The 17,268-nt window shown below is 63.1% G+C and overlaps 1 protein-coding gene across 5 annotated transcripts in view; it reads left to right on the forward strand.

The window, feature by feature from the left end:
• The window catches only part of COL18A1 (collagen type XVIII alpha 1 chain), a 94,919-nt gene extending 77,904 nt beyond the window's left edge, over window positions 1-17,015 (forward strand). For 3 of the 5 annotated variants that reach the window (XM_068970888.1, XM_068970861.1, XM_068970879.1), the window contains 27 exons: window positions 131-262; window positions 614-676; window positions 1,858-1,884; window positions 2,619-2,654; window positions 2,988-3,059; window positions 3,368-3,403; window positions 3,696-3,785; window positions 4,221-4,250; window positions 4,325-4,351; window positions 4,533-4,595; window positions 4,826-4,900; window positions 5,676-5,702; window positions 5,925-5,978; window positions 6,268-6,342; window positions 7,686-7,754; window positions 8,353-8,395; window positions 8,905-8,967; window positions 11,345-11,388; window positions 11,653-11,775; window positions 12,248-12,401; window positions 12,484-12,557; window positions 12,914-13,042; window positions 13,463-13,495; window positions 14,559-14,804; window positions 14,978-15,175; window positions 15,612-15,727; window positions 16,604-17,015. In XM_068970888.1, the coding sequence (XP_068826989.1) occupies window positions 131-262; window positions 614-676; window positions 1,858-1,884; window positions 2,619-2,654; window positions 2,988-3,059; window positions 3,368-3,403; window positions 3,696-3,785; window positions 4,221-4,250; window positions 4,325-4,351; window positions 4,533-4,595; window positions 4,826-4,900; window positions 5,676-5,702; window positions 5,925-5,978; window positions 6,268-6,342; window positions 7,686-7,754; window positions 8,353-8,395; window positions 8,905-8,967; window positions 11,345-11,388; window positions 11,653-11,775; window positions 12,248-12,401; window positions 12,484-12,557; window positions 12,914-13,042; window positions 13,463-13,495; window positions 14,559-14,804; window positions 14,978-15,175; window positions 15,612-15,727; window positions 16,604-16,817 (2,313 nt within the window). In that variant the 3' untranslated portion in view covers window positions 16,818-17,015. Of the gene's footprint in view, window positions 1-130; window positions 263-613; window positions 677-1,857; window positions 1,885-2,618; window positions 2,655-2,987; window positions 3,060-3,367; window positions 3,404-3,695; window positions 3,786-4,220; window positions 4,251-4,324; window positions 4,352-4,532; window positions 4,596-4,825; window positions 4,901-5,675; window positions 5,703-5,924; window positions 5,979-6,267; window positions 6,343-7,685; window positions 7,755-8,352; window positions 8,396-8,904; window positions 8,968-11,344; window positions 11,389-11,652; window positions 11,776-12,247; window positions 12,402-12,483; window positions 12,558-12,910; window positions 13,043-13,462; window positions 13,496-14,558; window positions 14,805-14,977; window positions 15,176-15,611; window positions 15,728-16,603 lie in introns of all 5 variants that reach the window. The other 2 variants (XM_068970852.1, XM_068970871.1) reach the window with 1 other exon arrangement.
• Window positions 17,016-17,268: the final 253 nt, after the last annotated feature.

Here is a 17,268-nt window from a genome sequence, read left to right on the forward strand (position 1 = left end):
GTGGGCTGTTTGTCCCCTGGCTTTTCAGAGGAAAACATACGCAGGATGGGGCGGGGCACCCAGAATGCTGGGGTGCCTGGGGTTTAGTGACACCCGAAGCTGAGGGTGACAACTTTCTCCACCTGCACAGGGAAGCAAGGGAGACCCTGGCCCCATTGGCGCTCCTGGGGAGCACAGCCTGGCAGGAGCCCCCGGACCCGCAGGCCCGCCAGGGCCCCCTGGCCCCCCCGGGCCCCCAGGCCCAGGATTCGCCGCAGGGTTTGTGAGTACCCGCAGCTCCTGGCTCCCTGTGCCGTCGGACACCCACGCTGACCGGCACTGCTGGAGCCACAGTGATGCCCCCCCTACCTGGGCTTGTCTCAGCTGGCGGGGGTGGAGTCTTCACAGGGGAGCCCCTGGCCGTGTCTGTCACCCAGGACAGGCGGGTCGGCCTCAGAATGTGGAATGGGGGGACATTTATAGCCCAGCATGTCTGGGGTCCCGGGACCCCACCCAGCAGGAGCCCTACAACAGGTGACCCCCCTCCCCACCCTGAGAAGCCACCCTCTCCGGGGGTGCACCCAGGTCTCTTCCTGTGAGACAGGGACCTGAGGGTCCCTGTGTTCTCCTCCAGGATGACATGGAAGGCTCCGGGAGCCCCTTCTGGTCAACAGCCCGAGGTGCTGACGGGCTGCAGGTAAGCGCCAGAGCTGGGCATGGTCAACTTAGGGATGGGACTTCCTGGGGGCAGGGCACCCCTGGGACTGGCCTCTGGCGGGGACCAGGAGCAGCCCCATGAGGGGCGGTGAGCTGCCTGCATCCAGGACACTGTCCCCCTCAGGCCACCGGGGAGGGAATTAAGTCTCCAGTGTGAGAAGTGCCGCCGGTGGTGGAGCTGGACGACCACGTGGCAGGCTGCGCCCTAGAGATGGTTCTTGCTAGGAACGCCCACCCACGTCTCCTTATGGCTCTAACTCTGCACCACATTTCTGACCTGAGCAGAACTTTAATTAAATAAAGATGGGGCCAGTCCTATGCTATTCCACCTCGTTGAGCCATCAACGTGTGCACTGGTCAGGATCAGGTCCAGCTGAGAGCCTGGTGTCCAGAGATAACCGGGGTCTAGACCAGACGGACGTGCAAGGGGCTCAGGGGACAGGACACCTGGGATGGGCAGAGAAGGGGCTCCGTTTCCTCAGGAGCCAGCACAGACCCCACTGGGGGTGCCTGGGGGGCCTGAGACCTGTATCCAGCTGGGCCCTTGGAGTCTCAGCCCAGCGAGGGGGTGGCGGATCAGGCCTCCTGCACTGGGCACCGCCGCTTGAGGGTCCTCACTTGGACAGAGGCTAACTGGGGAGTGGAGCAGTGTTGCCCTTTAAGTTGGTACCTTCCCCTTTATGCTGCAGAGAGGCTTAGTTTGGGGCAGTAGGGGTTGGCTGCCTTGGCATCAGGTGAAATGTGAGCCAAGGTGACCAGGCAGGGTTGCAGGGGCTGGGGTCCCCTCTTTAGATCCAGGGACAGAGCTGCAGTGCGGCTTGACCCTGGAGGGGTCCATGGGCTGTTGCATGGCCTCAGTGATGGAGACCCTCGAGTGAGGTTGAACCAGCCAGTTGGATGGCAGCATTGTTTCTCATTAATAAAGTGCAAGTCTCTTTGTGTTGGGGTGACTCAACGCTTGTCATCTGCAGGGTGGTGCCAAGAACAGACCACTTCTGGGAGTATGGGGGTATGCAGGTCCCTGTTGATAAATGCCATTTTCCTCCATGTTTGTTAAAAGTTGTGAGCACAGGAGGGGCTGGTTTTCTAATGGGGAAAGGCTGCACCCTCAGGGGCAGGAGCAGCCCTGACTGGGCCCTGTTCCTTCTCTGCCCCCAACAGGGACCGCCCGGCACGCCCGGAGTCAAGGTCAGTGAGAGATCTGTTAACCTGGGGGTGCTCGCAGCTGCCAGGAGCCACTGCTCAGTGGCCTGGAGTTCCTTGTGGGGAATTTGCAAAATACAAGAAAATCTAATGGGGAAGTGGTGCCCAGGGCTAGGGTAGGGGGCGGTGGCCCTGCCATCCTTCTGACTGTGGGGATCCAGACCCTTGGCTCCATGTGTCCGAGGTCTGTGCCGATGGAGGGGAGAGGGAGTGGGGTTCAGGGAAGGAGCCCCCAGCCTGGGGCAGTGGGTGGCGCTGGGCAGAACCTGGCTGCTTCTCACGGTCATCCTCACTTGGCTCTGCCCCCTCTCTCTGTCCCTGGAGAACAGTGGCCCCCACCCCTCGCACACAAGCCTTCCCAGCTCTGCGGGGTCCACTGATTGTCAGCTCCTACCCACCACCCAGTCCCCTGGAGCATTCTGCTTTGAGTTGCAAGCCTTTGGGACAGTTCAAAGAATTGCTTTTTAAGGAGAATGCAATTTTTTCCTTTCTAAAGCTGTGATAGTCCCCTGAGTGCAGCTGCTCTTCAAAGGGGCGCAGTGGCCTGGCTTGCCGCACCATCCAGGCTGGGACCCTGTGGGGGGCACAGGGTCCCAGCCCTCAGATATGAGCTGGGGCTGCGGTCTGGGGACACCTGAGTGGTTCCCTGGAGGAGGGGTGTGTGCCGCCCAGCGGGTGAGCAGTGCTTGCAACCCCACAAAACCCTTTGTCCACTTCAGGGGGATCCTGGAGCTGTGGGGCCACCAGGGAGCAAGGTAAGAACGTTTCCTCAGGATCAGGAAATCCACAGTGAGCAGCCCTGGTTTGGGTACAGGGAGGGGCCCCCAGGCTGAGGTCAGGGCTTGGCTGGTCCACACCAGGCCCAGCATCGTCCTCCCACCACCCCCAAATCCACCCACTTGAGGTGCCCCAGGTTTTCCCTCCCGTAGAGGCCTCTGACCCCTGCCCCCATGGTGCTCCTGAGGAGGCTGATCAGGTTGAATCACCCCTAGAAACCACGGGCTGGCCAGCTCCCAGACACCGTGGCTCCCAGACACCATGTCCACTGGGCCCTGGCTGACATGCATGCTGTCCTTGTGTCCCTGAAGGGAGAAGTTGGAGCAGACGGAGCACCTGGCTTCCCCGGCCTCCCAGGCAGAGAGGGTGCAGCTGGACCCCAGGTAAGTGACCGCCCAGGGCTACAGGGCCGACAGCCCCAAGGTCGCCACACAGGGATGAGAGCTAGCGCCCCAGCGTGTATCTCAGTGTCCCCACGGGGACCAGAGACCCCAGCTCTAGGGGATGTGAGTTGGGGGTCCAGGCTGCCAGAGAAGTTTCCTGCATAGCTAACACCCCACCTCAGGCCCCACATGGTCAGTGAAGAAAAACTCCACATGTTCACTCAAGCCCAGTCCCAGAGGCCCGGGGTCTCCAGGAAGAGGGGCTCATGTTCTGTGTATGATAAACTATTTCCTTTCTGTCTCCACAGGGACCAAAAGGAGAAAAGGGGACTCAGGGAGAGAAAGTGAGTGTGGGGGGTTGTGGGAATTGATGGATGGGCTGGCTGGTGCATGGCGGGACCAGGGCTGCTGTCCTCTGCCCTAGGCCCACCCATGCGGCCTTGGAGACTTGGGGTGGGGATCCAGGCTCAGAGCCTGCCCTGCCTGGGGTGGGGGGCCACTCTTGAGACCACTGTGCTCAACCTCCAGGCACCTCCTCACACCCTGTGGGCACTGGGAGCCCTCCCAATTGCCAGCTGGGCTGCAGTTCAGCCCCTACAGGAAACGCAAGTGTGGATCACTGGCTTTCTCTTCCAGGGAGACCCAGGGAAGGATGGAGTGGGGCAGCCAGGACTCCCGGGACCCCCTGGACCCCCAGGACCTGTCGTCTACGTGTCGGAGCAGGATGTAAGGACCTGAGTGGGTGGGCACATGCTCTGCCTGGCCCCCCAGGGCTGGTTGCGGTCATCAGGGCCTCCAGTCCTCCCCCCTGGGACAACCCCCAGAGACATGAGGTCCCATTCTGCTGATTCCACGGGGCTTCTCAGGTGGAGGTCGGGCCTTCTGGAGCTGCCCACTGCTCGTGCCGTTTGTCTGCATGTCACCTGCTCCTGCTGTGACATGTCCCCCCAGGGTGGGGCACTGTCCCCCGGCCCCAGGGTCCCAGGCAGTTTATTTGGTGCAGGAGGCAGGCTCCCGGAGGTGGAAGGGGCTTCACTTCTCATCTCAGGGACCTCGGGAGGATTTCCTTTATGCTGACTTTCCGTGGGTCTCTGTGGCTAACGTCGTAGTAAACGTGGTACCCTTCCTTCTTTCTCCATGGCTCTGCTGACCCGTGGACAGAGAGTGCTGGCAAGCGTGCCAGGCCCCGAGGTACTTGCGCCCCGGGATGGGCTGGGCGTGGGCAGCCTCTCCCAGGGAGGGTCCTGACTGTCCTCTCTCCGCAGGGCCGTGCGGGCTTCGCTGGCTTCCCCGTGAGTACCTCTGGGGGCGCTTAGGGCCCCCGCGCTGGGGGTGGGGGGAGCCCATGAGGCTGAGGAACTGGAGCAGGAGCCCCTGTCTGGCCAGGGGTCTCAGGCAGGTGTCTGGGGCTGGGCTGTGGGTCACTGAGCCAGAGCAGGGCCGTTCCGGAAAGCCCTCTGTGTCTCCCCACAGGGACCAGCCGGGCCAAAGGGAGACCTGGGCGCCAAAGGCCAGCAGGGGACCCCGGGACCCAAGGTGAGGAGCCCCGAGGGGCTGTCTGGGGTCGCTGGGTGACTGCTCGCGGGGAGGGGCCTGGGGACGGGGGCTGGGCCTGCGCATTGCCTCTGCTTGTTTCCCTGCATCAGCGGAGGCCCCACTCATGGCTCCCTGTCCTTGGGTGTAGAGTTGGTGCCAAGGGGAGTCTACATGGGGTGCGAGGCCCATTCTTCCCTGAGCTGGCCTTCTGACCTGCCGCTCCATTCCAGGGTGAGAAGGGAGAGCCGGGCACGTTCTTCGGCCCTGACGGCAGAGCACTGACCCCCGCCCAGAAAGGAGCCAAGGTGAGGGGTGTCTGAATGAGCCCGGGCTGGGGCAGTGGGCTGGGGCCATGGAGACGGCACAGGGGAGGGTCCTCCTAAGGGGGCAGGTCTTGCCGGTGCGTGGGAGCCTCTCCAGGCCAGCTCCCAGAAAGTTCTGTAGCCTGGGTCCCTCCTGGGTCCCTCGCCCACCCGTTTCTGGGAGGGCCCCCAAAGCCTAAATCTCAGCTCAGCCTTGGCCTGGCTGGCCCTTTGTCTTCTGCCCGTCAGCTGAACCCACCTTGCAGAGGGGCTGGGGGCTCTTGGGGGCCTTGTTTCCTGGCCTCAGCCTCACCTCTGGGAGCTGCACCCCCTGCAGCGCCCGGCTGGCCCTCAGCCTCTGGAGGCATTACCACTAGGGCTGGGGTCCAGCCTTCCTTCCTCAGGAGGGAGCCAAGAATGGCTGGGCTCAGGAGTGGGTCCCTTGGGGAGCCTGTGCCCTGGGTCCCCTGCTCCCAGCAGGTGACCCCCAGCCCTGGGGAGAGCTGGGCCCAGACCAGCAGGCTGCTGGGGACAGGCCTACAGGGGGCCCGCAAACCCCAGCCTGGACTGCAGGGCCGCCCCCCAAGCTTCAGGACCCCTGGCGTGTGCCCCATGCACGTGCCCAGGACACAACCCCCAGCCACAGCCCCCTCCCTCTAGTTCTTTGCTTCCCTTCCTGGGCTCCACTGCAGGCGTTCAGGGACACAGGGACCCCTCGGGGCTGCCTGCCTGGGGGTGACCTGAAGCCACTTAACGGTGCCTCTGATTTTCTGTTCAGGGTGAGCCCGGCTTCCGAGGACCCCCGGTGAGTAGACCAGGCTTCCCCAAAGTGCACACACTTGCACTGGGTGTGAAAGCACACAGGAGGCCGCGGAGGGCACTGCTGCCTGCCTGACTGCTGGGTTGGTGGGGAGCTGAGCTGACATCCGGCTGCACCTCTGAATGGGGGGCGGGTGTCAGGAGGGAAACCCCAGACGGGGGTCTCGTTCCTGCCCACCTGAAACCTGGTCTCCCCCTCCCCCTACAGGGTCCGTATGGGCGGCCCGGGCACAAGGGAGAGATCGGATTCCCTGGACGGCCGGTAGGTCCCTGGGTCTGAAGCCAGGTGCAGGCATCAGCCCAGGCCCATGCGGAGAGTGGGCCCAGAGGGGAGTGGACTACAGCCCCATTGCTGCCCTTCCCCTGGAGACCACCCACCCCTCAAGCATGGGTCTCTGCAGCCCTGCTCACAGGCAGCTCGGGCCCCAGAGGGACAGACACCCCGAGGAGGGCCTGGGTGGGGACAGGAGCTGCTTGGCCAGCGCCCCAGGGCCCACGCAGTGGTGCTGGCCAGTGCCCTGCAGCCCCCCACCCACTGTGCTCTGCCACAGGGGCGTCCCGGGATGAATGGACTGAAAGGGGAGAAGGGGGAGCCGGGGGACGCCAGCGTGGGATTCGGCATGAGGGTGAGTGTCCAATGGGGCGTGCGAGGCGGTGCGGGGGCAACCAAGCCCGGGGGCCTGGTCTCAGGGATGGAGTCTCAGAGCTCAACCCTGGGAGGCTTCTGCGTGGCCTCGACGTGTGACCACGGACGTGCAGAGCCTCGAGCACACACTCACATGCATACACATACATGAGCCAAGGCCACGGAACAACATGGTTTTCTCGGAAGGGCCCGCAGGCCGCATGGGCTCTGCGGTGGGCACCTCCTGCCTATGGGGCTACAGCTTCTGCCACCTTTTGAGCCCAGGGTCACAGATCGGTAAGGTCGCCAGTTAGGCCCTGTGACATCTCCATCTGAGATGCACCGTCGAGATGCAGGACTCCTTCCGGACCCATCTGGGCTCCTAGTGAACCCGTGGCCACTCAGAGCCTTTTCCCTGGACCCGCTCCTTCCCAGCCCAGTCACAGTCTGGACGAGCAGTGTGGGGTCCTGGGGCGGCGGTTGAGGCCTCTGCTCTTCTGGTGTCTCTGGCACCACCGTGTCTTCATCCTGCCACCACCTCCTGGCAGAGCAAACCGTGGTGGACATTTCATGAGGACTCAGAATGCAGGGCAGAGACCTGGGGAGCTCCGTGATGGAGGAGGACGGTCGCTTCTGTCCAGGAGGAGGTCGCGGGCTGTCCAATCCTTCCTGTGGTTCTGAGTCCCCAAGGCAGCGTTCCAGCCGCTGTGCGCTTGCCCTGGTCAGAGTCCAGTGGGACTGGGCTGCTTCATGGACCTGAGCTTGTGCCTCTGTTCTGCTTCAGCCCTCCCTCCTCAGCCACAGGGCAGGGGCAAAGTTGTCCAGGGGTTGAGAGAGGGCGCACATGAGGTCTCGGGATCATGGGCCCCGGTACCTTCATCACTCAGGCTGGTCCTTTGTCAAATGAGCCCTTTCGGAACAGGCACTGCTGATGCTGCACGAATGGACTGTCTTTCCTCTTTCCATGAGTGGGTGAACGAACGGACAGTCACGTTCATGCAACGCAAGTGAAACCCACAGGCGCTGGCCTCGTGGGCTCCCTCTGACCTTGGAGACACACGGCCACCCTTCGAGCTGGCAGTAACCACACGAGCTATGTCTGAGGTCGTGTCCAGCCCAGATGGCCGCCCGCACACCCCCCGCGGGACGGTTTGAGGACTGTCATCTGGGGATGGGAAGGGGACAGCCGCGGCCACAGAGCAAACTGGCTGCATTCTTGATTAGATGCTTTCTGACTTTACTGTGATTTTCAGAAACGCTCCCGCCCACGTCTGCCATCCTGTCCAGTGTCGGTGGCCTGGCTGGGAGCGAGACTGACCAGATCTTTCCCTTCCCCCCATGCAGGGTCCACCTGGCCCACCTGGGCCTCCAGGGCCCCCAGGCCCTCCCGGGACTCCTGTCTACGACAGCAACGTGAGTCACCGAGACCCACTCTTCTCTACACACTCCTCTCCACACTCTTCTCTACACCGGCCTCCCTACCCTTCCCTGACCCCAGAGAGGTTGACCCCCAGGGAGGATCTGAGCCCTAGAGAGGGTCTGAGCCCCAGGCAGGGGCAGGCCAAGCCATGACCTCTGCATCTGGTGGGGTCCTTCTGGGAGGGGCCAGGGCAGTGGGACCCAGGTCCAACCACCTTGAAGGCTCCACATGGTGGGCAGTCAGTCAGAAGACAAGCCCCCTGCCCCTGGGGGGAGATGAAGGTGGGGGAAGGGAGTCCTCTCTGGATCTGGGCTCCCGAGCATGAGCCCTGTGGTCCGGGGGGACAGACACCCTCATCTCACAAGGCTCAGTGACGTGGGGCAGTCATGTCACAACCAGGGCTCCAACCCCAAGTTCTCTACCTTCTCCCCGCCTCCCTGCTTCGCTGTCCTGGGGAGAGGGGTGTGGGGGACGGGGCCTGTGTGACCTCACAGGGGCTTCCAGGGAATCTGGGCAGAGACCTCGGGCGGGTGGTGCCCTCAGTTTCCAGGGCACCTTTCTTGATGGCCAGCTTCGGCCCGTTCTTCACAGGCATTTGTGGACTCTGGCCGCCCTGGACCCCCGGGATTGCCAGGTGAGGGATTCTGGGGCCTCAGGGAGGGCAGGTCAGCCCCTCCAGCCACAACTCAGAGCAGGTCTCGTGGGGCGGCCCTCACGGGGGAGCTGGATGATCTGGGACCGCCAGCTCCAGTTGACCACGGCGCATTTATTGGGCTCCAGGGTCCACCCTGCATAGCCTTCCAGGAAGTCCAGCTGTGGACAGGAGTGGACACCGAGCGGACACCAAGTGGCCACTCACTGGCTGTCCACAGTCCAGCTCCAGCTCCTCATGCCAGCCCCTCCAGGCAGGGGCGATGTGGCCTCTGGGAGCAGAGGCTGTGGCCCCTGGGCTGTGACCACCAGGCACTGGCTGCTCACCAGCTCTTGCTCTGAGGCTCCCCAGGTTGACACGTTGCCCTCTCCCTGGCCCAGGCCTGCAGAGCACTTGGCGCCCCCCAGGGTCAGGCCATATGTGGGCAGGAGGGCGTCCTAGCAGCTTCTGTACACGTTCAGTAACAGGCACTGGGGTCTGTGTCTCTCCAGGGCACCAGGGGCCTTCTGGACCCAAGGGTGACAAAGGAGATGTGGGCCGGCCTGGACCACGAGGTGAGAGTGCTCTGAGCTGGGGGGCTGCGTGTGTGGTCGCCTGCCCATCTCCTGGAGGAGGGGGGGTCACTCCCAGGCTCAGGGGCCCTGATGGGACGCCTGGTTTCCTGCACAGCCTTGGGGCAGGCCAGGGGGGAAGGATCTCAGGGTTGAGGTGATGGCCAGGCAGAGTGTCCCCACACCCAGTCTTTGAGGAGCAGGGCTGGGCCCCCATGTGAGCCTCCGGGGAAGACCCAGCATCCCCAGTGCACTGCAGGAGCCTTGTTGGCTGGGGTCCTCCAAGGAGGTGAAGCCCCAGCATCTCAATGTCCCCTGAGATGGCAAGAATCCCCAGCCGAATCCTGCTTCTTCAGGTGGGTGAAATCAGAGATCAAGTAGGCGCTGGGAGCAGGGTGGTCAAAAGCTGGGACAGCTGGACCCCTGGGCACTGCCAGCCAAAGGGTGACCAAGGGCAGGGCTCTGGGGGAGGGCCAAGCTCAAGTTTGCCCTTCAAGCTGCCCGAAGCAGAAGCTAACCTTACTCTTGAGGAAGGTGAGCTTGTTGAGGGCCTGGGTTTCTTGAGGAAGAAGTGGGCAACGTGGACAGGAGTTTCCAGGCTCGGACTTAACGGTGATGACGGTGCCTGGACGCGGAGGGAAGGCGACGCCAGTGCAGACTGGAGGCGTGGACGAGAGTAGGGTTTAATTGTCGGGCTGAAAACCACAGCCTCTGGATGTGAAGATTCTGTGTGACTTCAGCTGCTGGGACCCAGATGACAAGAGGAGGGGTCAGCACGGAACTCGGCCGATGTGCTGGGAAGTTGGACAGGCCGAGGGAGGTCAGACGTGTGGGTGAGGACATGTGGGTCCGGCAAGGGGCAGACGGGGTGCAGAAGAGCATTTGAAGGCATCATGGCTGAGCTTCCAAACCAGGGCCGGGTTCAAGGTCGTGTTCACGCAGAGTCCACACGACCCACAGCTGATCCCTCATGAGGACGGGAGGAGCCAGAGGGTGCAAAGGTTTCAAGACTTTGGAAGAAATTAGTGGCTTGCCTAGAATTCAAAGACCTGGGTTCAATCCCTGGGTTGGGAAGATCCCCTGGAGAAAGGAATGACTACCCACTCCAGTATTCTTGCCTGGAGAAGTCCACAGACAGAAGAGTGTGGTGGGCTACAGTCCATGGGGTTGCAAAGAGTTGGACATGACTGAGGGACTAACATTCTCACTAGAATTCTGCATCCGGTGAAGACATCCTTCCATAGGAAGAGGAAGCGGGCAGTGAGGCCAGCCCAGGACACGAGTCCCCCGGTGGGCACACCTCAGGACTAACCAAGACAGAAGGAACATGTCCCTGATGGTAGAGCGGGAAGGTAGAGAAGCATAGGAAACACTTGACCCAGAGTCAGCGTGAGAGGAGCGGAGCCTGGAACAGTGGGCAAAGAAGCTATGTTGAAGCTTCAGAACCCAGAGTGAAGATGGAGTCAACCCAGATCCACCGATGCAGACGTTCAGAGAGAGGGTCCTCTCCTGTTTAAGGACAGACGTCGTCAACGGGACAAAAACAAAACTATGCTGCTTACAAGAGACACCCCCAAATGCAAGGACGTGAGAGCTGAGGGGAAAGCGGGTCATGGTCTGGTGAGAAGGGAGCCGTGGGTGTGTGCGCACACCTGTGTGTGCTTGTGAGAAGTCAGACAAGTTATCTTAGGGCAGGAAACACTCCCCGTAATTTTTTTTTTAAGTTTATAATCATCGAGGGGTAAATCCACCAGGAAAGCACAGCAATTCTGAACTTCTGTGCCCCTAACAACATAGCTTCAAGATACAGAAAGCAAAAAGCAACATATCTGAAAGGAAAAACATACAATCACTCATCAGAGGGGGGTGTGTAAGTGAGGAAGATAGCAGACGAGAGGCCAGGTCAGCCTGCGGGTGGAGGAGCCGCTCAGCCGTGACAGCAGCCCCCCACCGGCACTGGGGCCCCCAGGCCCTCGCCCAATGCACGGCCAGTCCCTGCGGCGTGTCTGCCCTCGAGGGAGCGACCAGGAGTCAGCGTGGAAGACACCATACCATGTACAGCCACAGCGTGGACGACTGCTCTTTTGCCTGTGTGTGTGTGTGAGAGAGAGAGATGGTGGTTGTTAACTGAACATCCCGTGGTGGTCATTTCACAGTAAACATCAGTCCCTTGTATCCACAGTGCTGTGTGTCAGCAATAATACTGAACAAAAACACCAGAAAGTGTCAATTGGGAATAAATGTAACGAAACATGCAGGAGATCTCTGCACAGAAATACAGAGGTTATAGAAAGAGAAGGAGACGTAGGTGCGTTTGGGGGCCGGGGGATACTGGAGGAAGCCCGCCTCTCACCAAGCACTCCCCCAAACCCCTCCATAGGGCAGTTCCCGCTCGACCTCCTCCAGCTGGGTGCCGAGATGAAGGTGAGTAGCATCCCTCATCCTCATACTGCCCCCCCACGGGGCCCCAGAGGACACCCAGGGCCCGCCATCCCTGGCTCCACTTTTCGGGAACTTGGTGGACGCAGTGGGAGGTTGGGAGGCTGAGTCCCGTCCTGCAGGCTGGCCAGGCTTGGGCTGCAAAGAATCTGGCTAACTCGCCTGGGCCTGGGGCCACTGTGCCCACCCCTCCCTACACCAGCAGCCACCGGGAGCCGAACTGTCGCCCACAAGCATTTCCACCCACAGGGGCAGAAGGGGGAACGAGGGGCCGCTGGGCAGAAAGGAGAAAGGGGTGAGCCCGGGGGCGGAGGATTTTTCGGCTCCGGTGTGCCTGGACCCCCCGGCCCGCCCGGCTACCCAGGGATTCCGGTGAGTGGGGCCCCAGGTCGCCCACAGCTGCCCACATGCAGGAGCCTGGAGCTGAGGGAGGTCGCCCCTGTGGGCTGGGCCCTGAGTACCTTGGTCCTTTGCCCCAGCGGGGGTGCCCATGCTGGGGGCACCCATGAGTCAGGCCTGGTGGGCTCACAGCGGCCACCCTCCCAATCGGGCCCTGACCTGGGGGCACCTCCTCTCCTGCTGGTGCAGTCCTCCACCAAATCCCCTCAGGGAGACCCCTCTGTCCTGAAAGCGTCCGGGGGCCCTGGGGCTGTGCCTCTGTGTGGGGCTGCCCTCGCCAGCAGCCTGGGGCCCCCACCCAGCGGAGGGCACGCAGGATGGGGACAGGGAGGGGACAGCGGTTCGGGGACCGTGGGCTCGCAGCAGCTGCAGCCCAGCCCCTCAGGCTTGCCTGTGCCCGGCCTGGGGACACAGGTGACAAGGCTCCGTGTTCTGTCTGCCCCAGGGCCCCAAGGGAGAGAGCGTCCGCGGCCAGCCTGGCCCTCCGGGACCTCAGGGACCCCCTGGCATTGGCTACGAGGGACGCCAGGGGCCTCCTGGGCCCCCCGGACCCCCAGGGCCCCCGGGACCCCCTTCCTTTCCTGGCCCCTACAGGCAGAGTAAGTAGGGTGAGGAGTGGCCCTGGGCTCCAGCCCCCTCCAGGCAGGGCCAGTGTTCCTACCTCTGGCTTCTCTCTTGTAGCCATCAGTGTTCCTGGCCCGCCAGGCCCACCTGGGCCCCCAGGACCCCCTGGATCCATGGGTACTTCTTCAGGGGTAAGCACCCCCCTGCTCCTGATCTATGGGACCCTCACTGGCCAGCTACCCTTCCCTTTAGAGGCTGTCAGGGGACCCCAGCACCGAGGGCCCCGAGACACGGTTTCCAAAGCAGAAGTGGGGGCCCAGGTGCGGCTGGGGTCAGATGGGCAGGGGCGGATGGGAGCCACTGAGAAGGTCCCTCTGCTGTGCAGAGGCCGTGTGGCCCAGGGCCTTGGGGGCTGACATCTCCCCACAGCGCTTCTGGGGCCAGCCTGGGGAGGAGGGGCGAGCTAGGTCTTCAGACGTCCCAGCCCCACCCCTCTGTGAGCCCTGAGGCCCCTCCGCAGGGATCCACTGGGCTGGGCTTCCAGCAGGTGAGGGTCTGGGCGACGTACCAGATGCTGGTGGACCAGGTGCCGCAGGTACCGGAGGGCTGGCTCATCTACGTGGCCGACAGGGAGGAGCTGTACGTCCGGGTCCGGAATGGGTTCCGGAAGGTTCTGGTGAGGCCTGGACACGCTCTCCTTGCACAAGGCGGTGGGTGGGGGGGCGGCCTTCCCTCCTCGCTCTGGGATGATGGGAGGTGGAGGCTCGGTGTTGAGGCCTGGTGAGGCCTGGGTGAGGGCACCAGACCAGCCAGGTGGCGTCCCCTTGGGTCTGGGCGTGACGGCCAGTGATCCCCCATCCTTGCTCGCCTCTCTCCTCCTTTTATTAGAAGCTGTTTTGTAGTAGTTTTAGGTTCAAAGACAAGTTGCTGTTCCTTTTTAAACTGACAGATGTCCTTACTGTGTGCCGGGCATGGGGTGGGGGAGGGGGGCGGGGGCCGGGGCCACCAGGACACAGCTCAGGGGTGGGGTGGCCTGGGTGAGTGGTGCCGGCTGGCTCAGAGGTCCTGAGGTGACCCCCACCCTGTTTTCTTCCAGCTGGAGGCCCACACACCCCTCCCCCATGGGACGGTAAGGAGCGCCCCTTCTTCCCACAACCACCTCATTGCCCTCCCAGGAGAGAGGCTCTTTTGATCTTGGTCTGTCTGCCCTCATCCACGGGGCCAGCACAGGGACAGACCCTTCAGGGGTGCAAGTTGGGGGAGAGGGGAGGGGGAGAGGCGGGGAGGGGGATAGTCCAGTTTCCCTAGGTAGGGCTGTGTCACCGGTGGCGGCTCCTCTGAGTAGAGGTCACGGTTTCTCAAACGGTTCAGGAGTGGGCTCCATCCTAGGTTGTGGGCGTGGGGTTCTGTGAGGGTTTGTCTGCCCCTGCAGGGGCTTGGGAGTCCCTTCTCCCACTCAGCACCTAGCTGTGCCCCTCCCTCCCAGTTGCTGGGCGCTGTTCCAGGGGACAGCTGCGCCTAAGCAGGCATGGCCCCTGGCTGCAGGTGACACTGTCAGGGAGACAGGCACCAAGGTAGTCGGCGATGGGCAGTAACATGGTAATGTAGACAGACACGTCTCATGTGGACACATGAGGTGATCACACCAGTGTGACTGCATTAGAGATTACCACCAGTACCAGTGGACAGGTGTCAGAGGCTTGGGTGCCGTGGGAAGGGCAGAGTCAGGAAGAGGGGGGTGCGCTAGGATTTGGTGGTCCAGGTCCCACTCTGAGGGGTTGTTGGTACCTCCGCTGCTGTGGTGGGAGGGCAGGGAGGCTGTGGGGTCAGGGTGGTCCCTCCCTGGGTCAGGGGAGAAGCTGGCTGCTGAGGGTGAGGACTGGGGGCTTGGGCAGAGGGCCAGCTGACCCGACTGAGATATCAGCAGGCCGGCTCCCTCCGGACAGGCTAGGCGCCCCCAGGTCTGGGGTACAATGCCCAGCTCACCACCTCCAGTCTAGCCCCAGCCACCCAAGAACACAGTCCGGTGCAAATGAAGGGCGCGCAGGGTCGGGCATCGGGACCTCCCTGGTAGGCAGCAGACCCACACCCGCTCCCTCATGCCCCCCCAAGCCGCCCCGCAGGCCTCACCACGGGGCCCACGCGGGTGCAGCAGGCCCGGCCCCACGCGCTGTCCGCCACTCCCCCTGCAGGACAACGAGGTGGCCGTCTTGCAGCCCCCCCTGGTGCAGCTGCATGAGGGTAATCCCTACCCCCACCGGGAGGCCCCACACCCGACAGCGCGGTCCTGGCGGGCGGACGACATCCTGGCCAGTCCCCCGCGCCTGCCGCACCCCCAGCCCTACCCCGGCGCCCCGCACCACGGCGCCTACGCACACCTCCGGCCGGTAACCTCCACGGCCTCGCCCTCCCACACCCACCACGACTTCCAGCCGGTGGTGAGTGACACCCCGCCCGCTGGAGATTCCGGAGCCTAGGGCAGCGGCGCGGGGCGGGTAGGGTGCTGGGGAGAGGGCGGGGCGGGTAGGGAGGATGCGGAGGCGGGGGCGGGGACCCGGGCTGCGACCCGCCCGGAGACTGCGGGCCGCAGTGACCCGAGGCTCCCCCGCAGCTGCACCTGGTGGCGCTCAACAGCCCGCAGTCGGGCGGCCTGCGCGGCATCCGCGGCGCCGACTTCCAGTGCTTCCAGCAGGCGCGCGCCGCGGGGCTGGCCGGCACCTTCCGCGCGTTCCTCTCCTCGCGGTTGCAGGACCTGTACAGCATCGTGCGCCGCGCCGACCGCGGCTCCCTGCCCGTCGTCAACCTCAGGGTGCGTGCGCGGCCCTGCTCGGGCTCACCTCTGGGGACCCCAGCCCGCGTCTGCCAGGGGCGTGGTGCCTCATCAGCTGGGGAAGGCAGCCCGGTCCCCCCAGGCCCTTACGCTCTGCTGTGGGCCCCGCCCCCGCGCAGTGCCCTTTACCGGGCTGTGTTCCGTGGCTCCTTCCCGGAAGGGAACAATGTGCTTTCTAGATACTCCGAGTTCTATCCTCTGAGTGCCCACATCCCTCAGGACCAGAGGTGGTAGACTTGGTCCAGCTCGGGGTCCAGGGCCGGGGGTGGGTGCCTGCCTTCCTGGGGGGCAGGAGGCCTGGGGCCAACCTACCCTTGGATGGATGAGAGAGTTTTGGAGACCACTGAGACCACCCAGCCACCCTTGCCCCTGGCGGATGGTGACCAGACACGGGCTGACCCCCTCTTCTCCGCAGGACGAGGTGCTGTTTCCTAGCTGGGAGGCCTTGTTCTTAGGCTCCGAGGGCTGGCTGAAGCCCGGCGCCCGCATCTTCTCCTTCGACGGCAGAGATGTCCTCCAGCATCCCGCCTGGTAGGTCTCCATGTGGGCCAGCGGCTCAGGTCCTCTGGATCCGAGAGTCCTGAGCAAAGGGGGATGCTCTGGCTCTGAGCCTGCAGGCTGACTCAATTGTGACACATGCTCACAGCTTAAAACCCACAAAATCCAAGATCACAGGAGGAGCGATAAAGGTGGTTGGTTGCGGTATTACCTGAAACACCTTCATCTGGCCTGCTTTCCCAGCAAGTGCCCCCCGCCTCCTGCTGGGGAGGCACGTCTGGGAGACCACAGGCTCTGGCCCCAGTCTGTCACATAAACATCACAGCGAATTATTTATGTAGATTCCTCAAAGTGGAATTTCTGGGCCGGAGAACACGTGTCCAACATGCTTGCAGAAGTCACCGGGTGGCCCTCAGGCTGGCCCCACATCCATCGCACTCTGCCAGCAGGTGTGAGGACTCCTGTTCGCGGACACTTAAGGGGCACAGGGTGTCACATGAGCCTGTGTCCCAGCCTTCATCGAGGAGCACTGCCCAGGGCTATGCCCTGGCCCCTGTGGGCTCCACTGGCCAAGGGGCTACACCTGGTTCCTAGTGAGGAGGCTGGCAGCTTTTATCAGGCATGGCCACTCGATGCCAGGTGCACCCACCCCAAAGGGCCAGCTGTCCATGTTGCCAGGCCCTGCTCACCAGGCAGTGCCCCCCAAAGCAACAGTAGCACAGGGTGTGATCTGGGAGGTAGAGCCCCAGGACTGGGTGGGCCTGAGTGCCGGCAACCCAAGTTTTTGCTCCCCAGCGGCCCACACACCCCACCAAACCTCCACCAGCAGGAGACACCCTCTTCTGCTTGGGGTGGCTACAGCCTGGGAGAGGCAGGCCCAGTAAGACCGACAGCTGTTGCATCTTGCAGGCCCCAGAAGAGCGTGTGGCACGGCTCAGACACCAGTGGGCGCCGGCTGACCGAGAGCTACTGCGAGACGTGGCGGACGGACAGCAGGGCGGCCACTGGCCAGGCCTCCTCGCTGCTGTCAGGCCGGCTGCTGGAGCAGAAAGCCGCCGGGTGCCACAACGCCTTCATCGTCCTCTGCATTGAGAACAGCTTCATGACCTCCTCCTCCAAGTAGGGCCTCTGCGGGCACCATGGACAGGTGGACTGGTGAACAGAGTGCCAGAGAGGAGCCAGGCGCCAGGCAGGAGGAGCGGAATGCCCCCAGCCTGGGCAGAGAGCCTCTGCCGGCAACCCCAGCGAGGGGACCTGGCTGGGACACTTGATGTATGGTTCACGATTCATGTAATCCTCAAGAAATAAAAGGAAGCCAAAGAGTGTATTTTTAAAAAAGTTTAAAACTGCCTGGTGCTCAGACTTCCTTCTGGCCTTGTTTTGGCAAGAGGCCAACTCTGGAAACTTCTGCCCAGGGAGGTGGGTCCCCAGGACCTCCTGGGTACCTTGGGGCGTGGTGGGGGGGTGGTGTTTGCCCCAGCTACTCTGCTTCCCAGAAACTCTTGTCCTGCCAACACCCAGCCATCTACAGAGAAGCCACGAGGGGGCGCTGGGGCTTCACCACCTTTCCTCCC

This window comes from Capricornis sumatraensis, chromosome 1 (assembly GCF_032405125.1).
Source record: "Capricornis sumatraensis isolate serow.1 chromosome 1, serow.2, whole genome shotgun sequence".
NCBI classification, from domain to species: domain Eukaryota; kingdom Metazoa; phylum Chordata; class Mammalia; order Artiodactyla; family Bovidae; genus Capricornis; species Capricornis sumatraensis.